At 60.9% G+C, this 22,660-nt stretch overlaps 2 protein-coding genes across 10 annotated transcripts; both read left to right on the top strand.

The window, feature by feature from the left end:
* Window positions 1-220: 220 nt before the first annotated feature.
* On the top strand, window positions 221-5,291 carry CCDC124 (coiled-coil domain containing 124). Of its 7 annotated transcripts, none has more exons than XM_040054227.2 (5): window positions 221-243; window positions 1,702-1,872; window positions 2,475-2,661; window positions 3,192-3,309; window positions 3,610-5,291. In XM_040054227.2, the coding sequence occupies exons 2-5, from the start codon at window positions 1,714-1,716 to the stop codon at window positions 3,812-3,814; spliced, it is 669 nt and encodes a 222-aa protein (XP_039910161.1). In that variant the 5' UTR covers window positions 221-243; window positions 1,702-1,713; the 3' UTR covers window positions 3,815-5,291. The 7 variants fall into 7 exon arrangements, with proteins under 7 accessions (XP_039910161.1, XP_039910162.1, XP_039910156.1 ...); XM_040054228.1 differs by lacking the exon at window positions 221-243 and adding an exon at window positions 268-300 and having other exon boundaries at window positions 3,195-3,309; XM_040054222.1 differs by lacking the exon at window positions 221-243 and adding an exon at window positions 268-300.
* A 3,029-nt stretch (window positions 5,292-8,320) lies between these two features.
* On the top strand, window positions 8,321-21,535 carry KCNN1 (potassium calcium-activated channel subfamily N member 1). Of its 3 annotated transcripts, XM_058424443.1 has the most exons (10): window positions 8,321-8,370; window positions 12,627-12,742; window positions 13,849-14,289; window positions 14,368-14,463; window positions 15,301-15,719; window positions 17,680-17,821; window positions 18,396-18,506; window positions 18,997-19,124; window positions 20,056-20,125; window positions 20,210-21,535. In XM_058424443.1, the coding sequence occupies exons 3-10, from the start codon at window positions 13,906-13,908 to the stop codon at window positions 20,489-20,491; spliced, it is 1,632 nt and encodes a 543-aa protein (XP_058280426.1). In that variant the 5' UTR covers window positions 8,321-8,370; window positions 12,627-12,742; window positions 13,849-13,905; the 3' UTR covers window positions 20,492-21,535. The 3 variants fall into 3 exon arrangements, with proteins under 3 accessions (XP_058280426.1, XP_058280427.1, XP_058280428.1); XM_058424444.1 differs by lacking the exon at window positions 8,321-8,370 and having other exon boundaries at window positions 12,611-12,742; XM_058424445.1 differs by lacking the exons at window positions 8,321-8,370; window positions 12,627-12,742 and adding an exon at window positions 13,251-13,284.
* Window positions 21,536-22,660: the final 1,125 nt, after the last annotated feature.

The following is a 22,660-nucleotide window of genomic DNA, read 5'->3' as shown; positions in this document are numbered from 1 at the left end:
CGCCCATCCCTCAGGAGCCGCTCTGGGCGCGGCCATCTTTGAGCTGGGCAGAGCCGCCGGCGGCAGCGGGCCTTGCGCGGGTTCCTCGCGGATTTTTTTCCACGGCGCTGCTATCGCCGCCTTGAATGGGGGGTCTCCGCCCGTTCTGCCGCTCCTTCTGCTGCTCCGACGCCGCTGCTGCAAAGAACGAGCAAAGCCGTGCCAGGCCATGCCCTCAGCAAACATGGCACCACCATGGGGGAGGTGACGGCTCGCGGTGATGACGCATAAAGCGCGCGACAGGCAGGGCGGTGGGGCCCGGTAGGAGCGGGGCCGGTTCGGGGCTGAGGGACCGGGACGGGCCTGGGACGGGAGTGAGGGGAAAGCGCCGGCACCGGAGGGAGCGGGGACACTGGGGAAAGCCGGCGGGTGACGGGGCGGGGAGGCCTGGGAGGGTGAGCCAGGCCTGGGTGTCTCTTTTTGTTCCCCCCGCCCCCTTCCCCTCAGGTGAGGCCCTGCCCGGATCCCACTCCTTGGGAAGGTTCGGAGGTGGGGAAAAGGGATTTTGGGAAGGGTCAAAGTGCAGGAAAAATTTTAGGAAGGGTCCAAGTGCAGGAAAAGGGGATTTCAGGCATGGTAAAAAGTGCAGGAAAAAGGGATTTTTAGAAGAACTAAGTGCAGGAAAGGGGATTTTAGGAAGGGTAAAAGTGCGAGCAAAAGGATTTTAGGAAGGGTAAAAATGCCAGAAAAGGATTTTAGAAGGGGTCAAAATGCAAGAAAAGGGATTTTATGACAGCTCCGAGGATGTTCCAGGCAGGAGAAAGGATGTAATCCATCTCAGGCTGGGAAAAGCTTGGGAATGGAGCAGCCCCACTCTGCCATTTTTAATTTCATTAAGAATTATGTGCCATTAAAAGTGGAGATTCAACCCCAGAGTTCCCACAGCTGCAATTTTTTTCCCCCTCGTGTTTGGTGATTTTAAAGCCCCCGTTTGCCTTGGATTTGGCTTTTCCCACCCTGGATAACAATCTCAGCCCATTTTGTGGGCTGTTTATCCAAATTAAAGGCATTTCTCACCTCCCTCTGGATCCCCCTGGATTGGGATAGAGGTGCCTCAATCCTGTTTTTTCCTGACTCCTGAGGGGCTTTTTTTGGACATCCAGGTGCCTTTTCCATGAGGTGGGAGGCTGGAATTTGGCCTGGAGGGAGCAGATTCCTTTGGGATCAGCCAGAATCTGGAAACTGAGGAAATCTGAGGAATTTATCACAGGTTTATCCCAATCTGAGGTTGGAATGAATTGTGGGGGAAGGATCCCAGGTTTTTACCCTGCTACAGTGTTCAGTTTTAGGGACTTTTTCCCCCCTCCCAAATCTCCAAACTCCAGGGGGAAGGGGCTGGACAGTTCCTGAGGGATATGAGAAGAGGCTGGAGAGTTCCTGAGGGAGCTGGGAAAGGGCTGGAGGATTCCTGAGAGAACCTGGGAAAGGAAATCTTGGGAAAGTTTGGAATCCCTATCGCTGTCGATTTCCAGGACTGCAAACTCCAAGCTCTGACCTCGGACACCATTAAAAAAAAAAAAAAAAAAAAAAAAAAAAAAAAAAAAAAAAAAAAAAAAACAAACCACCAACCAACCAAAAAACCCCATTTAAAAAACCCAAACCAAACCCTCTCCAGATCCATGAAAACCCTGTGTCCTGAGCCAAATGTTCCCTGTTTTCCAGAGGGTTTGAGGGATGCCCAAGAAATTCCAGGGGGAGAACAGCAAGTCGGCGGCGGCGCGTGCCCGCAGGGCCGAGGCCAAGGCGGCGGCAGAGGCGCGGCGGCAGCAGGAGCTGGAGGATGAGCTCTGGAAGGACGAGGACAAACACGTCCTGAGGAAGGAGCAGAGGAAGGTGGGAATGCCCCAAAATCCTGGAGAGGGAAAACTCTGGGAATGAGAGGAGAAAGAACTGAAGGAAATGAGGGAGAGGAACAGCCTTGGAATGAGGAAGAAAGAGCCCTGGGAATGAGAGGAAAAGCGATCCTGGGAATGAGGGAGAGGAGGAAAAGCCTGGGAATGAGAGGAAGGAAAAACTCTGGGAATGAGAGAAAAAAAATAAAAACTCTGGGGGTGAGGGAGAGGAGGGAAGACCTTGGGAATAGGGGAGAGGAGCAGCCTTGGGATGGGTGAAGGAAGGGCCCTGAGAATGAGAGGAAAAACAATCCTGGGATTGAGGGAGAGGAGGAGAAACTCTGGGAGATGGAGGAGAGGAGTAAAAAGCCTGGGAATGAGAGGAGGAATATCCATCCATCCATCCATGGATCCATCCATGGCTCCCAAGCCTGTGGCAATGATGGATCTCCCCTCCCAACCTCCCTCCATTAAAATGGGAAAACTTCCTGGGATTGTCTTGGCACTCCAGAGGGTGACGTCCCTGGGAATTCTCAAATTCCTGGGGCTGGTTTGACCCCTCTGGAATTTTGGGAACTGAGGGGATCCGTGTGCCACTCCCAGGAGGAGCGGGAGAAGCGGCGCCTGGAGCAGGTGGAACGCCGGAAGGAGCTGCAGCGGCTGCTGGAGGAGGAGGATTCCAAACTCAAAGGAAAAACTCCCAAGCAGGGAAATCCCGGGAAAATCACCCGGGCCCAGATTGAGGAGAATGTCCGCAAGGAGCAGCAGCAGAAGGAAAATGCGGATGCAGGTTTGGGAATCCCCTGGGAATTGTGAGGGCAGGGAGCTGCTGATTTTCCAGGGGAAACCTTGAAAAAGGCTGCAGGCGGCTTGGAATTCCCGTTCCCTGGAATTGTCCCCCCCAAAAAACCCTGGAGAAGGAGAAATCCCACCTGGAATTGGTCTTTTCCAGATTTTTGAAGGAAAATAAGAATTTTACAGAGGAAAAGGGGAGTTTTTTAGAGGAAAAAATGTGAGTTTTCCAGAGGGAAAATGGAGGTTTTTAGAGGGAAATTGACCTTTCCAGAGGGAAACCCAGGTTTTTTAGGGTAAAATCAGAGTTGTCCATAGGGAAAACTGAGGTTCTTGGGGGAAAAAAACCTGAGTTTTCCAGAGGGAAAATTCCAGAGGAAAAAACAGATGTTTTTACAGGGAAATTTAGATTTTTTTAAGAGGGAAAAATGGCTTTTCCAGAGGGAGGGAAAACCTGGAGTTTTTTAAGGGATATCTAAGTTTTCCCACAGGAACCCCTCCCTCTGACAGCATTCCTGCTTTTCCCAGCAGTGGAGAAGGAGAAATCCCACCTGGAATTGCCTCTGGAGGAGAACCTGAACCGGCGCGTGCCCGAGGAGGGCGCGGTGGAGGCACGCAGCATCGAGGACGCCATCGCAGCCCTCAGGTGTGACCTCAAACCCTTCCTGCTGGGGTTCCCCACGGATGAGCCCCAAAACCCTGCCGGGGGGCTGGGAATCCCCAGGATCCAGAGAGGAGGGGATTGGGATGGGGGAATCCCGTGGGGTTGGGGTATCCATGGTGCTGTTTCCTTTGGAATTGGGCCATCCCCTCAGGACCATGTCCATCCCTGTCCCCATCCCTGTCCCCAAGCCTTGGGCACCGTGTCCATCCCTGTCCCCCATCTCCTGGGCACCGTATCCATGCCCTGGGCAACGTGTCCACTCCGTCTCTCCCTCCCTCCCAGCGTCTCCCAGCCCCTGGAGCGTCACCCCGAGCGCCGGCTCCGCGCCGCCTTCGCTGCCTTCGAGGAGCTGCAGCTGCCACGCCTCAAGCGGGACAATCCCAACATGCGGCTGAGCCAGCTCCGGCAGCTGCTCAAGAAGGAGTGGATGAAATCCCCGGAAAACCCCATGAACCAGCGGCACAAGGCCTACAACAGCCACAAATAGGACTGGTGCCCTCCCGGACTGGGATTCTCCCCACGGAAAATTATTCCCGTGTGGGTTTTGCATTTTTTTTCCTCCCTCTCTCCATGGATTTTGGGCCAGCTCGAGGTCAGACTGATGGCACCTCCTCCTTCCCAAAATCCCCTGGAAAAAGCAGCTCCTGGGATGTCCTTGGCATTCCCTCCTTAGAATTCTGGAGCCACCATGGCCAAAACGCTCCCGGATGTGACCCCGATGAGGTTCCAGACCCTGGGTCTCCCTTGGGTGTCCCTGCTGCCATTTCCTTTGGGATTAGGATATCCCTGAAGTCCCTGGTCCCATTTCCTGTGGGATTGGTCTGTCCCTGAAATCTCTGCTCCTATTTCCTTTGGGATTCAGATATCCCTACTCCCATTTCCTTTGGGATTGGGGCCATTCACTTTGTAATTGGGCTGTCCCTGAAATCCCTGGTCCCATTCCCTTGGGATATTCTTGGTCCTGTTTCCTTTGGGATTGAGTTATCCCTGCTCCCATTTCCTTTGGGACTGGCATAACCCTGCTCCCATTCCCTTTGCATTGTGGCTGTTCCCTTTGGGACTGGGATATCCCTGAAATCCCCAGTGCCATTCCTTTTGGGACTGGGGCTATCCTTGGTCCTATTTCCTTTGGGATTTGGGGCAGAAGCATTGGGAAGAGGGAAAATCCCTCAGGGAGGAATGGGAAAAGCCTTTCCTGCACTGGACAGCAGTGCCAGGCAGCTCCAGGTGACGTTCCCTGGAAAAAGCAGCTCCCACGCTGTCCCTGGTAGAATTCTGGAGCCACCACGTGGAGAACACTCCCTCAGTGTCCCCAAAGATTCCAGGCCAAGATCGCTGCTCCAGTCTCTGGATTTTGGGAGTAGGAGGGTTGGGAAGAGGGGAAATCATCCGTCAGAAAGGAATGGGAGAAGCCATCCCTCAGCCTGATTCCCACTATTCCTGAGGGGGGTCAGCAGTGCCAGGTGGCTCCAGGTGACATTCCCGCCATCCCCTGGAATGCTGGAGCACCAAATCTGCCCGGAGAAGGAAAAATCCTGCTTTTCCCAACGCTTTTCCCATTTCCTGACCCTGGACTGAGGAGCCTCAGGAAGGGGAGGTGCCCGGGGCTCCCTGTGGGAAGACTGGGTCAGATCCCTGAGCTGCCTGGGGAATGCTCGAATCCTCAGGAATGCAAATCCTGGATTTTCCTCTCTTTTCCCTGTCCTTTGGGAATGAAATTCCTTTCCAGCAATCGGCCTGGAGGTGCCTCCGGGCTTCTCCAAATCCCGTGGGATTCATCCAGGTTCATCCTTGTCCCTCTTTTTGGGGCTGCCCTCCCTGGGCTGGGCTCTGTTCCTGCATCCCAGAATTCCCAAATCCAGCCAGGGAGGAATGACAACCCCCAACCCACTCCACCCCTTTCTGTGAGTTTAGTGTGTTTGAATCCAATTAAAAATTAAGAAAAAAAAAAAAATCCAGTTAAATTGGGGAAGGAATAATTTGGGAAGGGCTTTGGGGAGATGCTTTTCCTGCCTTGCTCAGTTTTATGCCTGAAAATGTAGATGATCCTGCTGGAATTGGAGGGGGAATTCCTGCTTGGATTTGGGAGGATTCCCTCCCTTTGGGACCCCCTCGGGTTGTTCCTGAGGGGGGAATCCCCCCATTCCCGCTGCTCCTGGAATGAGGAACCCACTGGAGTGTCCCCCCATCCTGGGAATTCCCCTTCCCGAATTCCTGGGGTATTCCCTCCCTGTCCCTCCACCCCTCCCAGGGCCCTTTGTGCAGCACAGCCCCCTAGGCCCTTCCCATTCCCCATTCCCCTTCCCTTCCCCATTCCCCTTCCCATGCCCATCTCCATCCCTACTCCCACCCCATTCCTAATCCCATCCCCATCCTCATTCCCGCCCATCCCATTCCCAATTCCCTTCCCTCTCCCAATCCCATTCCTATTCCCATTCCCCTGCCCAGTTCCCTTGCCACTCCCATCCTAGTTCCTACCCCATTGCCGTTCCCATTCCCTTCTCAATTCCCATCCCCATTCCTGGTGTCCGCTCACCGGTGGCGCTGCCTACCCCCCCCAAATTCTCCCCATGGGATCGAGGGGACCCTAAAACATTCCTGGGTCGTCCCCCCCCGCTTCAGGGGACTTGGGGGAATCCCTTCATTAAAGGGGGGATCTGGGGGAATCCAAAATTCCAAAATCCATTGTAGACCGGGGGGGGGGGCGGGGGGAGGAGGGTGTCCCGGTGTTCCCTCCCCCATCAGCAAAGCGGCTCCCGGGGGGGGGAGGGGCGGAGAAGGGAGCGGATTCCCCGCCCCTCCCCCCTCGGGGTTCCCCTCCCCCCCGTTTCCATCATGGGGGGATGGGGACGTTGCCGTGGTAACGAGCGGGAAGAGGCGGGGGGACATGCGGGGGTGGCGATCACGTGGGATCGGCCCGCTCAGCCGCAAGGGGCTGGCACCGGGAACCCCCCCAAAAATCCCAAATGCCCCAATTCGGCCATCCCCCCGAAATGGGCATCTCCCCCCTCCCCGGCCAACCCCAAACCCGGCTTTCGCCCCCGCACCGGGAATCCTGACCCGCCCCTGCACCGGGTACTCCCCCACACACCGGGAATCCCCCTTCCCCCCGCGCCGGGAATCCTGGCCCCGCACCGTGCCCCCCCTCCCCCCCCCCCCACCGGGTATCCCTCCACGACCCCCCCTCAGCACACCCGCCCCCCACCCGGCACCGAGCGGGGATTGCGGGGATGGGGGCGGGAACGGACACATGGACAGACGGACACACTGACAGGGTCACGGGGACCCACACGCGTGTATAACACGCGTGACACCCCTTTGCACACCCAGTGGTGATCACACCTCTACGTGCACTCTCGCCCTGCACAACCCCCTGTGCGCTCTGCCTTCCGCATCCCTTACACACCACACCTCCAACGCCCTGTTCACACCCCCCGCTGACACCACACTGCGCGCACACACCTTGCACACCGTTTTCACACCCCAGTTCACACCCCCGTGCACGCCCCGCCTCCACACCCCTGTTCACACCCATTGCACGGCACAACTGACACCTCCTTGCACACCTCACCTTGCATACCCCCGTTCACACCCCAGTTAACACCCCTGTGCACACACGTCCACACCCCCGTTTCACACCCAAATCACACCCCCTTGCACACCCCAATTCACAACCCTCGCCCCCCACCTCGCCCCCTCCTCGTGCTTTGTTCCTCACTCCCCGCCCACCCCCCTGTGCCAGCCCCACTGCTCACACTCACACCCCCCCCTCCTTGCACGCCCGTATGCCCCACGTCCCCAGAAAGGACACCCCATCCCCGCACGCGTGTGACACACGCACAACCCGGGGGTCAGCCCGCGCCCCCTCCCCACCGCCACCACCCCCGAGGGGGGTGACACCGAGAGGATTGAGGGGGACACGCCCGTGTGCAAGGCCACCCCGGGGGGGCTGCCCCGGTGTCACCGGGGGGGAGTCACGGGTGGGGTTTCCCACGGAGGTGGAGACCCGCGGGTGGGCGACGCGCGGCGCGGGAGGAGAACGGTCAGGCGGCTGAAATTATCTGCAACGGCGGCCGGGAAGCCCCGGGAAGCACCGGGAGGCTCCCGGGAAGCCCCCGAGGAGGCGGCGGGGCGGGTGCTCGGCGGCTGCGCGCGTGGACCGGCATCGCAACGGCGCCGCATCTCCGCCCGCAGCCCCCGCGGCCGCCGCCGCCTGCGCGCTGGGGAAACCGAGGCACGGCCAGGCCGGGAGGGGCTCGGCGGCACCGCGGAGCCGCTGTCCGAGCTCGCCCCTGGCCCCCCGCTGTGCCGCCGGGAGCCGCCGGGATCCCGGGCTCAGAGCCGCGCGTGTCGCCGCCGCCGGGCCATGGTCAGCGCCGACAGCGCCCGAGGGCAGCGGAGGCCGGGGGCTGGCGGCAGGTGGGTGAATTTTGGAAATGGGGAGGGTGAGAACACCCCCCTGAGCTCCGGGGGCGGAGGTGGGGGGTGGGGGGTGTGCCGGTGATGGGGAACCCCGCGGCTGGCGGGAATCCCGCATTCCCGGGAATCCCCTGGCTCGGGGGGATCCCCCCGCTCGCAGCCCGGGGGCGTTCGAAAGGGATGGGGGCGCCATGGCGGGGTTTTCCCGGGAGTTGCCCGGTGTTCCGGGGCCTGTTCCGCCTCCCCCGGTGCGGAGGGGAGGGGGCCTCGTTGGGGCAAGGGTCGGGGGGGGCGTGGGAGGAGCCCCTGGTGGTGACAATGGGGACGCCCTGGGAGTGACAGCGCCCGGCTAAAAATATCCCGGGTTGCCACCCACCGCCAGCGCCGCGGCCTCAAGGTCACCGCCCTGCCGGGGGGGACGAGGGGGCGTGGGGCGGGGAAGCCCCCGGCCTCCCCCTCCCCTTCTCTTCCCTCCCTCCGCAAGCTGTCGTTGTCGCCAGTGTCGCTCCGCCGAGCCCGCAGCCGGCCGCGCTCGCCGCCCCCGCGGCCCCCGGCACATGTCCCCGCCGCCCCCCAGGGACCCCCGCGCCCCCCGACGCTCCCCGTAGTACGGGGCCGTGGCAAGTGAGCGGGCGAGGGGGTGGCAGAGGCGGGGGGGACACCCCGGGAGTGGTGTCCCCCGGTGTGGGGACAGCGGGGACTCCCTCGCTGAGGGTGTGGGGACGGCAGGGATGTCCTGCCTGGAGGACACGGGCGTGTGGACAGGGAGGGGACAGTGGGGACTCCCTCCTTGAGGGGTGTGGGGACAGCAGGGACTCCCTCCAGCGGGGGTGTCCTGTCTGTGGGGTGACACGGGTGAGTACAGCGGGGACTCCCTCCCTTCGGAGGTGGGGACAATGGGGATCTCCTGCCTTTGGGGGAGGGTGTGAAGACATCAGAGACGCCCTCCCTGTGGTGGTTGTGGTGTGGGGACATCACAGTGGTGTGGGGACACCAGGCACGCCCTCCCTGAGGGGTTCGGCTGCTTGGGGCACCCCCAGCTGATGGAGTCAGGGCATTTGGGGATCTCCTCATCCTTAGGGACAAAGCAGCTGCTATCACCAAAGGCGTGGATGCAGTTGAGGACTTGGTGGCACCCAGGGTGGCACGCCGTTTTGGTGGCCAGCTGCTGGGGTGGCCTGGGTGCCACAGCAAGGTGACACTGATGGCAAAGGGCAGTGACACCCATGGCACAGCCAGGTGACACCTGACTCAGCACCCACCAAAACCAGGGGGATCCCATGCCACAAACACGGCGGTGACACCACGGTGGCACGTCCCGCAGCCACCACTGCCAAGCCCGGGGTGGCGCCGCAGGCTCCGGGCTGGCTCTGGCACCGCGTGGCCCTCGCGGCCACAACGTGCGGGGCGCAGCCACTCGGCCGGGGACCTTAGGGACACACAGGGACCTTCCCACCCCTCGCCACCTTCCCGGTGACCTTGGCGCGCCCCTGGGGGACCCCGAGCTAGGTGGCACCTTGAGGACCCCTTCTCATCCGTGGGGACCCGGCACTGCAGTGGGGGACGCCCCTGCAAAGGCGTGTGCGAGCTTTTGGGGGGACACCCGTGGCCGAGGGCTCTGTGGCGGTGCCGGGGGCGGCGGGCAGGGCCGTGACTCCCCGGGTGGCCCGGGGGGGGGGGGGGCCGCGGTGGCCCGGCGGGGGCAGCCAGGCGGAGCGGCTTTGTCCTTTCGGTAGAGTGGAGCGCGTGGGGGAGGCGCGGGGAGAGCCCGGCGCAGCGGCTTTGTCTGGGGACGCCGGCGCGGTGGTGGCCGAGAGGGGGGGGGGAGTTTGGGGGGGCCGGACTCCCCCTCTGCAACCCCCGGGACCCCTCCCAGCCCAGCCCCACGCAGGTAGAGTATCCCCCGGGCCGCGCGTCCCCTCCCCTGGAGGGCGGAATGTCCCCAAATTGCGTTGGGGGGTGTCTTGGAGCGGGAGGTGGAGGCAACAACCCGGGGGACATGCGGGCTGTGGCGGTTCAGCGTCGAGCGGCGGTTCCCGGTGGGGCTCTGGGGAGAGATTTTCTCGGGGAGACCCCGGCGCCAGGCGGGGATTCCCCGGCGCAGCTGCGGGGGCGCGGAGTTTCGGGTGTCCCCGCGGATGCGGCACCTCCCGTGCCACCCCCCACACTCTGGGGGACACACGAACACCCCCACGGGTGGCACCCGAGCCTGCCTTGGGGAACCCCCGCAGCACGGGGTGCTGCCCCTCTGCCTTAGTGGGGGGTGGCACGGGAGGTCCCGGATGTCGCGGCTGTTGCCACCCCCGGGGGTCCCCCCGTGACACGGCTGCGCTGGGCCACCCCTCTATTTTGGGGAAGCCCCGTGGCCTCGTCCAGCTGCCTCTCAGCCGGTTCTGCTCCCCCAGGTCACACCGAGCCCCCCTGCCCTTCCCTGACCTCGGGGGTGGGGTGGGGGGGGGGGGGGGGGACAGCGGCGGTGCCACCCCCGGCCCGCCCCGCGGTCACCGGCGGGGACCGGGGGCTCCTGCGGGCACCGCCAGCTGCTCCCCAGCCTGGGACATATGGCCGGGACTTGGCAGGGACTGCGGCCACCGCGGCGGATTTTTGGGCATGGATTGAGGGGGGGGATCTGCCGGGGTCTGACGCACTCGGTGCCCTCTCGGGCCAGCCCCGCGCCGCGGTGGCCACCGGCGGGGGAGCCCCCGTGACCCCGGGTGCGGTCACCGCGCTGTCCCCGCAGCCCCGAGCCACCTTCAGTGTGCACAAAGCCCAGCAGCGGGGCTGTCCCCGCGGTGTCACCAGCCTGGCTGCCCCCCCAGATTCCTGCCCCACCCTGAGGCGATGCCCAGGCAGGAATTAGCGAGCGGGGATAAATTAATCACCGCGGGAGCCTCCGGGCCGCTCTATTTTTGGCCGCGCCCTTCCCTCCTCTGCAGTTGCTCCGAGCCGCACAGGGAGGGCTGGGTCCCCTTGTCACCCCACTGCCACCTCGTTGTCACCCCAGACAATGCTGCCGTCCCCCAGCCGTGTCCCTGCTCCCGGAGGTGCTGTCTTGGCCGGTGTCACCCTCAGTGTCACCTTTGCTGTCGCGCCAGCATGGTGGCATGGCCAGCTCTGCATTGTCCCCGTGTAGGGGGGACACCGTGCCAGCCGTGGGTGTCCTGCTGCCGTGTCGCTTCCCTGAGCAGGGACACTGGTGGCCCTGGCTCAAGGACATGTGGTGACAGTGGACATGCCATGTCCCCATCCCTGCCATGGGGCTGATGGGGACACTCAGGATATCCCTGTGCATCCCTCTGGGGACAGGGACAGGGGACAAGGACAGTGACAGGGGTAGGGGACAGAGACAGGACAGGGACAGGGGACAGGGGACACGGACAGGGACAGGAGACAAGGACAGGAGTGCTTCCCGGGCTGTGGGCATTCCCAGCGGGTCCGTCCCTGTGAGTGCTCGGGCAGGGGAGGACAGACCAGGGCCCTTCTGCGCCGCCATCCAGAGGAGCGAAACCTCCCCGGAGCGGCGCCAATGAAATATTTACTGTCCCCAGCCTCGGGTGACCTCACCCACCCCCATCTGGGGTGACAAAAAAAGAAAAAACCCCACAAAAAAACCCCAAAATAAAACAACAAACAAACAAACAAACAAACTCAACAATAAAAAACCCAACAAAACCAAAAACAAAAACAAAAAAACCCCAAAAAACAAAAAACAAACAAACAAAAAACCCCCACAAAACCAAAAACCTCACCACTTTTCCGGCCTGTGGGGCCTGGCATAGCCTCAGGGGATGGGGGAGAAATATTTCCCCTCGATCCCTGCCCGCTGCGGCTTTTTCCTCCCCCAGCCGAATATTAAAAAGAAATCGGAGCCCATTTTCCTGCGATAAATTTGGCAGAATGGAGAGAAAATGATCCTGGCTCTGGAGGGGAGCCAGGTCCCGGGCTGCACACGGGGAGCAGCTGGGCGCTGGAGCCCGGCCATGCTCCGCAGCTCCTGGGGAAACCGGGAGCAGCTCCGCGGGGGTGGGAATGGGGGGGTCCCCAGGCGCTGCAGTCCCCCCAGGGACTGCGGGGCTGCTGGTGGCACCGATGGCTGTCCCTGTGCTGGTGGCCGCAGCCATCGTGGTGTGCCGGAGGTCCCAAACAGCGAGAGGTGCTGCAGGGATGGAGGGGCTGCGTGTGAGGGGGTGTGGGGGTTGTGGGGTCTGGGGGGTTTGGGCGGTTTGGAGGGTGTTGTGTAAGGGGGGTTTGTGTGGGGCAGCGCCTCGTGGAATGGGGTTGGCGCAATAAGGGCCCCCTGTGCAGCGGAGTTTTCATGTGACTCAGCCTCCCGTGCAATGGGGTTTTAATGTGATACAGGGCCCAGTGCAATGGGATTTCAATGTGCAGCCCCTCTCGCAATGGGGTTTTTGTACAGCGCAGCCCCTCATGAGTTTGGGTTGTTGGCGCAATAGGTCCCCATGTGCAATGAGGATTTTAGTGTGGTACAACCTCATTCAATGGGATTTTTTGTACAGTGCAGTTCCTCGTGCAGTGGGGTTTTTGTATGGTGCAGCCCCTCATGCAGTGGGGTTTCCAGTGTGGTGCAGCCCCTCCTGAAACGGGGTTGTTGGTGCAATAGGACCCCTCATGCGATGGGGTTTTATTGTGTCACAGCCCCTGTGCCAAGGGAACATTGGTGTGACATAGCCCTGTGTGCAGTGGGGACATCGGTGTCACAGCCCCTCGTGCCTGGCACTTGCAGGTCCCAGGAACAGGGTGGCCACTGGGGGTGTCACTGCCAGGGCAGAATCCTGATGAGCTGTGGCAGCTCTGGGGGGTCCCTGCTGTGTCATGAGGGGGCTTTGGGGACCCCCTGACCCCCTGTGTCCCCCGGCCAGGCGTGGAGGGAAGCCCATGGCCCCCGGACCCCCGGACCACCCCTGTACCTGGCCCCGGCCCTGCAGCCCCTGACGCCTCCGGGACCCCCCCGGCCGGCCCCGGGGAGCTCCAGCAGGTACGGGGAGGCACCCAGGGGCTGGGGTGTTTTGAAGATGTTTTGGGGTGGTTTTGGGCGTGTTTTGGGGTTCACTGGGGGTGTTTTGGGGTGCACTGCGGGAGTTTTGGGGTGGTTTGGGGATGTTTTGGGGGCGATGTGTGGGGGGCTGTACTGGGGTGAGTGGGGGGACATGAGGGGCTGATGAATTTTGGGGCACAGCGAAGCCGAAGGGCGGTGAGAGGGTCGCGGGGGGTCCTAACGGGCTGTGATGGTCGGGGGGGGCGATTTTGGGGGGCGGGGGGGGGAGGGGGCCACGGAGTGGGCGTGACCGAAGGCGTGGCGCGCCGCTCGTCAGCGAGGGCGAGGGCAGCGCGGACGAATCAGATTGCCGGATGCGCTAAGACCACGCCCACAGCCACACCCCCCGGCGCTCCGGTGCCGCCGCCGCGCGCCCCCGGGACCGGCTCGGGCTGCGGCGGCGGCGGCGGCGGCGGCGGCGGCGGCGGCGGCGGCGGGACCCGGCCCGGCCCGGCCCGGCCGCCAGGCCCCGGGCACGGCAGGTACCGGGCAGGGCCCGGCACAACCGAGGACCGGGGGAACCGCGCCCCCGGAGCCCCCCCGGCAGCCCCGGGCACGGCGGTACCGGGCACGGCGCGTTGGGCAGCTCGGGCGCGGCGGGGACGCGCAGCTGAGGCTCGGCACCGGAGATGTCCCGCGGCTGCGGGGAGGGGACAGGGGACAGAGCGGGGGGGGTGGCAGCGTCCTGGAGGGCGGGTACGCGGCGTGGGGGCGAGGGGGGTGGCGGGACATGGTTCCGTGGGCAGGACGCGGACGCGGCCCCGCGGCCGGGACGCGTCCGTGTCCCCTCGGCCAGGACGAGTACCTCTGGTCACGGCGTGTCCCCCGCCACGGACAGGACGTGTCCCCACGGGCAGGACGTGTCGCTGTGGTCACTGCGTGTCCCCAACGGGCAGGACATGTCCCCGCGGACACGGCACGTCCCCACCGCCGTCGCGGCCACCACCACCGCACCGGGGAGCATCACCCCAATCCGTGCGACACCGCGGCTCCCTGTGTCCCCTGTCCACAGCCACCCACCCTGTCCCTTGCGGTGTGTCCCGCAGGTCGCCCCCGCGCCGCTGAGCCATGAGGGATCGCCCGGCGCTGTCGCCAGCAGAGCCATGAGCAGCTGTCGCTACAATGGCGGGGTGACACGGCCCCGGGGCCCCCCGAGCTCCTCCGCCGGCACCCCGCAGCCGCCGGACGGGGAGACTCAACCGCTGCGCTCCTGCCACCCGAGCCCGGGCCTCCAGGTGGTTGTGTCCCGACCGGAGCATCCCGGAGGGGCGAATCCCGGCCCCGCCGCGGCTCCTCCGGGGCAGGAGGCGGCGGAGGAGCGGACGGGAGAACCGCGGAGGAACCAGAACATCGGCTACAAGCTGGGCCACCGGCGAGCCCTCTTCGAGAAGCGCAAGCGGCTCAGCGATTACGCCCTGATCTTCGGCATGTTCGGCATCGTGGTGATGGTCACAGAGACGGAGCTGTCCTGGGGGGTCTACACCAAGGTCGGGGGTGTGGACAGAGAGGGGTGGGGGGCTCCAGGGTCCGGCTGGGCTCACGGTGCCTCCGTGCCCTCCTCGCAGGAGTCATCGTATTCGTTCGCACTGAAATGCCTTATCAGCCTCTCCACCCTCATCCTGCTGGGACTCATCGTCATGTACCATGCCAGGGAGATCCAGGTGAGGGGGGTTTAGGGCAAATTCGGGGGGCGGGGGGGGGAACTCCGAATTTGGTCCTCTCCGGGAAGTAAATACAAGCGGCCCCTTCACCAGTTGGTCTGAAGAAAAAAAAAACAACAAACTCCTTAAAATGAAAAAGTCTCCTTGGAGAAAAGTGGGAAAAGCTATTTATTTTATATAAATATATATATATATATATAAATGGTATATTAAACTATAACAAAGTGCCCCCAAGCATTAAAAAATGAATAATATGAAATAATAAGACCTCTCATTGTTCTGAAGAGAGGTGGCAAAATTGACAAAGTCCTTGCTGTGTGTGTAGCTTGGCTCACCCAGTCTCTTACCAGTTTCTTATCAGTCATTCCAGTGCCAGAAAATGCCATCCTGGGCCCCAGTGGGCCACAGGTGTGAGATCTGGATGTTACGGGTTTTTCAGTGCAGAGCAGGGTTAAACAGTCCCAAGAAAAAGGAGAAAAAACAGTCCAGGGAGCTTCTCTGTCTCGGCTAGTTAAAAACTAACTAAAAACTAACTGACTAAAAGACAGGAGATCTCTGTCCCGCTATCTGTCCATGCTGCAGACAACACAGTCCAGGAGCAGGATATGGAGGAGTCAGAGCAGTTTCTCTTTCCCCCCTTTGCTCTCAGAACCAATCTGAAAGGCATAGAACTCAATGTACAGCACAAACAGAACAGAAATTGGTGGTACAAACATCACAAAGTCACCCTAGGACAGGGAGTCACCTGTCCCATGACAAGGGGGGGGCTGTGTCATCATCCTGTCACCTCGCCGCACGCACGTCACCAGCTGTGTCCCCCCCTCGCCCCCGTGCCAGCTGTTCATGGTGGACAACGGCGCGGACGACTGGCGCATCGCCATGACCTACGAGCGCATCTTCTTCATCGCGCTGGAGCTGGTGGTGTGTGCCATCCACCCCATCCCCGGGCAGTACCTGTTCACCTGGACGGCGCGCCTGGCCTTCACCTACGCCGCCTCGGTGGCCGACGCCGACGTGGACGTCATCCTGTCCATCCCCATGTTCCTGCGGCTCTACCTGATCGGCCGCGTCATGCTGCTGCACAGCAAGCTCTTCACCGACGCCTCGTCGCGCAGCATCGGTGCTCTCAACAAGATCAACTTCAACACGCGCTTCGTCATGAAGACGCTGATGACCATCTGCCCCGGCACGGTGCTGCTGGTGTTCAGCATCTCCTCCTGGATCATCGCTGCCTGGACCGTGCGCGTCTGCGAGAGGTGCGGGGAAGGGGAGCGAGGAGGAGGAGGAGGGGGCAGCGAGCGCTGTCACACAGAGGGGATGAGGGTTGGGAGGGACAGAAGAGGAGAAATTGAGGGTCTTGCAGAGGGAACCCAAGAGGTAGAGCTGACAAGGTGACCAAAGATTTGGGGTCACACAGAGGGGTCTGAGGAGCTGCAGGTCCCACAGAGGGAAAAAAAACCATGCGTCCCACAGAGGGGTCGGAAGAGCTGGAGTGCCAAGGGGAGCAAAGATTTGGAGTCCCACAGAGGGGTCTGAGGCAGTGGGGGTCACACAGAGGGGACAAGGATTGGGGATCCCAAAGAGGAGAGCAGAGTTCTGGGGTCTCACAGAGAAGTCTGAAGAGTTGGGGGTATCACAGAGGGGACAAAAACGGGATTTCACAGAGGAGACCGAAGGGTTGGAGCTGACAAGGGGACAAAAATTGGGGGTCCCACAAAGGGGACAAAGATTGGGGGTCTCAAAGAGCAGAAATTGGGGGGGTCTCACAGAGGAGACCGAAGAGGTGGAGCTGCCGAGGGGACCAAAGATTTGGGGTCCTGCAATGGAGGCCAAAAATTGGGGGTCCCACAGAGGGGTCTGAGGACCTGGGGGTCTAAAGAGGGGTCCAAAAATTTGGGGTCCCACTGAGGGGTCCGAGCCTGTGCCATTCCCTCCTCCAGGACGTGCCCGCGCTCCTCAGCTGCTCCCCGGGGCTGTCCGGGATGTCCCCAAGGGGTGCCCGGGATGTCCCCACCGTGTCCCCTACCCCTGCTGGCCCCAAGCCCCCCAGCCCCGCCCAGGGGTCGTGCATTAACCGCTGTTGTTTTCCCTCCCTGCCCGCTCTGCTGCTTGCAGGGACAAACTGTGAGTGACTGCAGGGACCGTCCCTCGCCCCCCAGGCTTCTGCTCCCCCAAAATTCCCAGAATTTAGGATGAGCTGCGGCCGCGGGAGGGCGGGGAGGAGGACATGGAAAGGGGCCAGAAGCCCTTTTCCTCTTGGAACCTCAGCAGCTGCTCCCTGTCCCCTTCCCCATGTCCCTCATGTCCCCATGGCTTGGGGACTTCCGTGGTGGCTTTTGGGGGGAACTTTTGGAGAGGCCCCACGAGGAGCTGGGAATCTCCAAAGGGGTTTTTTTGTGCTGTTTTTTGTTTTGTTTTGTTTTTTGTTTTGGTTTTGTTTCCTGGACTCCCACTTTTCGTGTTTCCCGCACATTTTGGGTTCCTGCGGGGAGTGGAGAGGGAATCCCGGGTTGGGAATGCAGGTCCCAGGAAATGTCACAGTGGCTGTCACCTCCCTGCTCACCCTGGGCTGTCCCCACCCTGTCCCTGCCGTGCCTCTCGGTGCCGGGTGAGGTTCCAAGCCCAAAGCGGGTCATGAAGCAGCAATCCTAAATTCCTGACGCTTGAGATCCCACACCCCGGCCCTGACTTGTTCCTGTGTCCCCATTTCCCCTTTCCCAAACTATTTCCCCCTTTCCCACCCCATTTCCCTTTTCCCAGTCCCATTTTCCCTTTTCCCATCCCATTTACCTGCATGTCCCTGTCCTCCTGCCCAGCTTGGCCGCTGCTCCGTGTCCCCCGGCCGGGTTTGTCCCCACCCTCGGGGGCAGGGGGGTGGTGGCACCACCGTGTTTGTGACATGGGAACCTCACAGTGTCCCCCAGTGCCCTCCCGGTGTCACCCACGATGGCCTTTTGGGGGTGCACGGTGACACTGGTGTCCTGCGCTTTTGGGGACAGCGGTGCCACCTCCATGCCTGTCCCCTCATTGTCCCCCAGCCCCATTCCTGAGGGGACACAGCCTGGCCATGGGATGTCCCTATGGTGTCCCCGACTCCATCTTGGGGACAACGCCCCAAATCCACTGCGATGGGCACCAAACGGGGTGATTTCAATGACGTGGTGCCCTGGGAGCCATGGGTGCTGTGGGTGACACCGGTGACACTGCCCTGCGCAGGTACCATGACAAGCAGGAGGTGACCAGCAACTTTTTGGGGGCCATGTGGCTGATCTCCATCACCTTCCTGTCCATCGGCTACGGGGACATGGTGCCACACACCTACTGCGGCAAGGGCGTGTGCCTGCTCACCGGCATCATGGTGAGCGCGGGGACACCGGCACGGGGACATCAGTGTGGGGACATTGGCATGGGGACATTGGTGTGGGGATACCGGTGAGGGGACACGGCTGCTGTCCCCAGATCCCTTCCTTTGGCAGGGATGTTTGGCGCCTCCTGTGGATTTGTTACAACACAAATGCAGTGGGAAAAGTCAAGTTGTTTTAGTGGATTTTTGTAATATTTACTAAAAAAATTAAATTGTAATTATACATATAAATATATTATAAATATATTTATAAAACCAATTTTATAGCGGGTTTATGTCAAATAGCTTTAAAAGACAAAGCACACTGGGAATGTTTTTATGATTTCTTCTCTTCCTGGTTAATATATAATTAAATTTAAAAAAAGCAGAATATGAATGAATTACAGGAATAAACAAATATCACACATCAAATATTGTATGGGGGAAAGGGATTATTTTGAATTACAGATTGAGGGGGAATCTGGGAATTTAGGATTCCTGTCTGGTTCTTGCATTTTTTTTAAAATCCAAATTTATCAAAAATGTGAATTAAAGCACGGAACCCACACTGTCCCCGCTGTACCCGCAGGGCGCCGGCTGCACCGCGCTGGTGGTGGCCGTGGTGGCCAGGAAGCTGGAGCTGACCAAAGCTGAGAAACACGTCCACAACTTCATGATGGACACGCAGCTCACCAAGCGGGTGAGACGTTGAACATTATCCCCCCAAAAAAACCCAAAAAATTCCCATTAGAACTGGAAAAAAACACATTAAAACTGGGAAAAGACCCATTAAAACCCACTAAAACTGGGGAAAATGCCAATAAAATTGGGGAAACCCCATTAAAACTGGGAAATGCCCCAAAACTGGGGAAAACCCCATTACAAAACTGGGAAAACCCAAAAAACTGGGGAAAAAAATCAATTAAAACCCTGAAGAATTCCATTAAGACCATGAAGAACTCCCTTAAAATTGGAACTAAAACTCATTAAAACCAGGAGAAACCCCTTTAACACCAGAAAAAAAACTGGGAAAACCCCTATGAAAACTGGGAAAACCCCCATGAAACTGGGAAAAAATGGGAAAAACCCTCTTAGAACTGGGGAAAAAAGCCATTAAAACCAGGAAAAAAGGGGAAAAGCTGATTCCAATGGGCATCCATGGATAATTCCCGGGATCTGGTGGTTCCCAGGTGAAGAACGCCGCTGCCAACGTGCTCAGGGAAACGTGGCTCATCTACAAACACACCAAGCTGGTGAAGAAGATCGACCACGCCAAAGTTCGGACCCACCAGCGTAAGTTCCTCCAAGCCATCCATCAGTAAGTGCCACCGCTTTTCCTGCTTCCTACAGCCACCCTGTGGCCACCACCATGTCCCCAGAGTGTGTCCCCTCCCGTGTGGGTGACAGGTGGCGTTTGTCACCCTTGTGGGGCATGTCTCTGCTGGCACGCTGTGCTGGGCTTGTCACCTGGTGTTGGTGTCTGTCGTATTCTTGTCCCCTGTCCTTGTTCCCATTCTTGTCTCCTGTTCTTGTCCCGCTCTTGGCCCTTGTCCTCTGTCTCATTCTTGTCCCCTGTCCTTGTTTCCTGTCCCTCATCCCCACTGTCCCTCTCCCCTGTCCTTGTCCTCTATCTGCTGTCCCCATCCCCTATTCCATCCCTGTGCCCTTCTGCCATTCCTTGTCCCCCACCACTGCTGTTCCTGTCCCTGTCCCTGTCCCCTCTCCCACCCCGGGGTGTCCCTGTCTGTCCCCTTCCCATCCTGTGACCATCACCCCGTCCCTCACCCCTGGGGGGCACCAGAACCGTGGGGTGCTCCCCCCGGGCACCTCCATCCTTGGGGTGGGCTGTGGGCCGTGAAAGGGTGGCCCGGCTGGGACAGGTGGGGTCATTTTTGGGGTCACTCCGGGGTGGGGGCGGTGACGCTGCTCCGCTGTCCCCTCGGAATTAACCCTTTGTTCTGTCTCTGTTCCGCCCCGTCCCTGCAGAGCTCAGAAGTAAGTGCCCCCCTCCCTAACCCCCCACCCTCCCCAAAGCTTTGCATGGGCTCTGCTGCCAAATTTTGGGGTGTGGGCGGGGGGAACGACACCCCAAACCTCGCTGGGACTCCTGGTTTGGGGTGCGGGGGCTGTGCTTGCTGGGATGGGCTGCACGTTTTGGGGGTGAGAGGTTGCATGGGCAGGGTTTGGGGGTTTGGGAGGGGGGTGACAGCGCTCCCAGGGGTGTCCCCAACCCCCTGATGTCCTCTCAGGCTGAGGAGTGTGAAGATGGAGCAGCGCAAACTCAACGACCAGGCCAACACCTTGGTAGACCTGGCCAAGGTGAGCCCAACCGCTGAGACCCTACAACCCCCTAATTTTTATGGGGTCACACCCGTTCTAATCCCCCCAAATCGCCTCCCCCAGACTCAAAACGTGATGTACGACATGGTGTCGGAGCTGCAGGAGCGCCACGAGGAGCTGGAGAAGCGGCTGGGAGCGCTGGAGGGAAAGCTGGAGGCGCTGGGGCTGAGCCTGCTGGCGCTGCCCGGGCTGGTCAGCCAGGCCCTGGGCCAGCAGCGCGACCAGCGGGACCTGCTGGGACCCTGGGCCCCCCGCCTGTGCCCCGCCACCGCCCCCTGCACCCCCAGCCGGGACCCCCCCCGGGCCGCCCCCGACAGCCCCCGGCCCACCTCGGACAGCGGCTGAGCGGGGCAGTGTCCCCATGTCACCTCGTGTCACCTCGTGTCACCTCGGAGATCTGAGGGGTGCTGGGGACACCCATGCGTCACCTTCTGTCACCCTCTCACCCCTCTGGACTGTGGAAAATGGGGTGAGGGGGTCGTGCGAGACACCCTGGGGAAACCTCCGTGTCACCTTTTGTCACCTCAGAGAACAGCTGAGAGGTCGTGGGGCCCCCCAGGGGTCACCGTCTGTCACCCCCGTGTCCCCTTCTGTCACCTGCGATAGCGGGTGAGGGTGTGGGGGTGTCACAGACCCCTTGACGTCCCCCCAGGCCCCATGGCCACGGTTTTGGGGTGTCAGTGACCCCTCTGTTCCCCCCCACCCCTATCACCGCAGTTTAGGGGTTCGGGGGGGTCCCGGGGGGGCCCTGTTAATGTCTGGCCATCGTGTGGCCGTTCCCAGTAGCTTTGTTCTGGAAAGCTCTGTATAAAACTTCCTGTGTTCACTGTGCTGGAGCCCCCAAAATCCCCGGGGGGACCCCCAAAACCCCCCAGAAACTGCCCCCCCCCCCAAACAGTGGGAACCTCCAGGATCGATTTTTTGGGGAGGGGGGTGGCAGGAGTTGGGGGGACAAGGGACAGAGGGGACAAACTGGGAGCCCTGAGCGATTTTTTTTGAGGGGGAGGTGGGTCTCAAATTTGGGGACAGGGTAAGGGAGTATTCAGAGAGGGGGGCTTTTGGTGACCCCCAAAGTGTGTGTAGGGGGGTGTAGTTATTTTATTTTATTTTGTTTTGTTTTGTTTTGTTTTGTTTTTTTCTTTTATTTTGTTTTATATTTTTGGGGGGAGTGTCTCCACCCCTTTGGCTCTGCCCCAAAAGTGACCTCGGTGATGTCACCATCACCTCCCTGTGCCTCAGTTTCCCCCAGTTGGAAAGTGGGGTGGGTTTTTTTGGGGGGGGGGCACACCCCTGGATGCAATACTGAGCCCATCCCCCCCCGAGGGGGTCAGGACCCTTCCCCACAGCGCTGGAGCCCCCCGGGTCTGGTTCTGATCCCCCCGTGCTGTGGCGGGGTCACGGGAGGCTTTGGGGGGAGGGTTTGGGGATTTGGGGGGATTTGGGGGGGCGGCTGGGGGGTCTGAGGCACGAATTAAAGGAGCCTGAACTGAACGCGTCGCTCTCTGCTTGGCCTGGGGGGTGTGGGGGGAATTTTTTGGGTCATTTTGAAGAATTTTTATTTCTTTTCCCCAGAGAACTTCTTGTGGGTGACAAAACCCCGCGGGAGGATGCGGATTTCGGGGGACCCCAAACCCCTTTTGGGGGTCCCCAGCTCCAGGAGGGTTGGGGACACTCCAGGGAAGGGGGGTGGGGGGGTGGTGGCCCCAAGGCGGCCCCGTGCGACAATCCGGGGGCGGCGCGAGGCTGTCAATGATTAACGCACGGTGGCTGGCGGTGGCAGCGCTGCCTGGTGGCACCGCCGGTGGCACTGGTGGCACTGGTGGCACTGCTGGAGCAGCCAGGCGACATCGCGCTGTGCCCCGGGGCTCGCCTTTGTCCCCTCCCCATGCGACGCGCAGGTAACGGCGGTGGTGGCGGGCACAGGACACAGGCCATTGTCCCCAAGGGCTGGCACGGGGACAGGAGGGGACACTGAGCGTCACCAGTGGGTGCTGCCCACTCATCCCAGTCCAAACTGGAAGGTCGCGGGGTGAAGGGGGACACGGACGACTGGGACGCGGTGGTGACATCGCGAGGGACACTGTGGCCTCGCGGTGCCACCAAGGAGGGATGGCTGCAGGTGGGGAAACTGAGGCACAGTGACACTGTGACTTCTGTGTCCCCTCCAGGGGTGGCCTTGGAGCGCCAGGAGCCCCCCGCGTGTCGGGCTGTCGCCAGGAGCGGTGACATCCCCGCGAAGTCGTCTCCATTCCGTCCCTCGGCGAGGCGACAACGCCACCTCAGCGCTGCCCCTCGTGTCGTGACGTCGCCGCCGGGCCGTGGCAGGCGTGTCACCTTCGAGGACGAGCTGGTGACAACGCGGGGGACGCTCTGACCTGCCAGGGCGAGGGACAAGGCGGGAGATGGCGCAGTGTCCCCAGAAGTGTCACCGTGGCCAGGAACTGTGTCCCCAAAAGTGTCACAGTGGCCAGACGATCCATCCCAATCCCGGCAGGATCCATCTCGGTGGGATTG

This window comes from Hirundo rustica, unplaced genomic scaffold (assembly GCF_015227805.2).
Source record: "Hirundo rustica isolate bHirRus1 unplaced genomic scaffold, bHirRus1.pri.v3 scaffold_61_arrow_ctg1_1, whole genome shotgun sequence".
NCBI classification, from domain to species: Eukaryota; Metazoa; Chordata; class Aves; order Passeriformes; family Hirundinidae; genus Hirundo; species Hirundo rustica.
The sequence above is the reverse complement of the archived record's forward strand: the minus strand, read 5'-3'. Positions and strand labels throughout refer to the sequence as shown.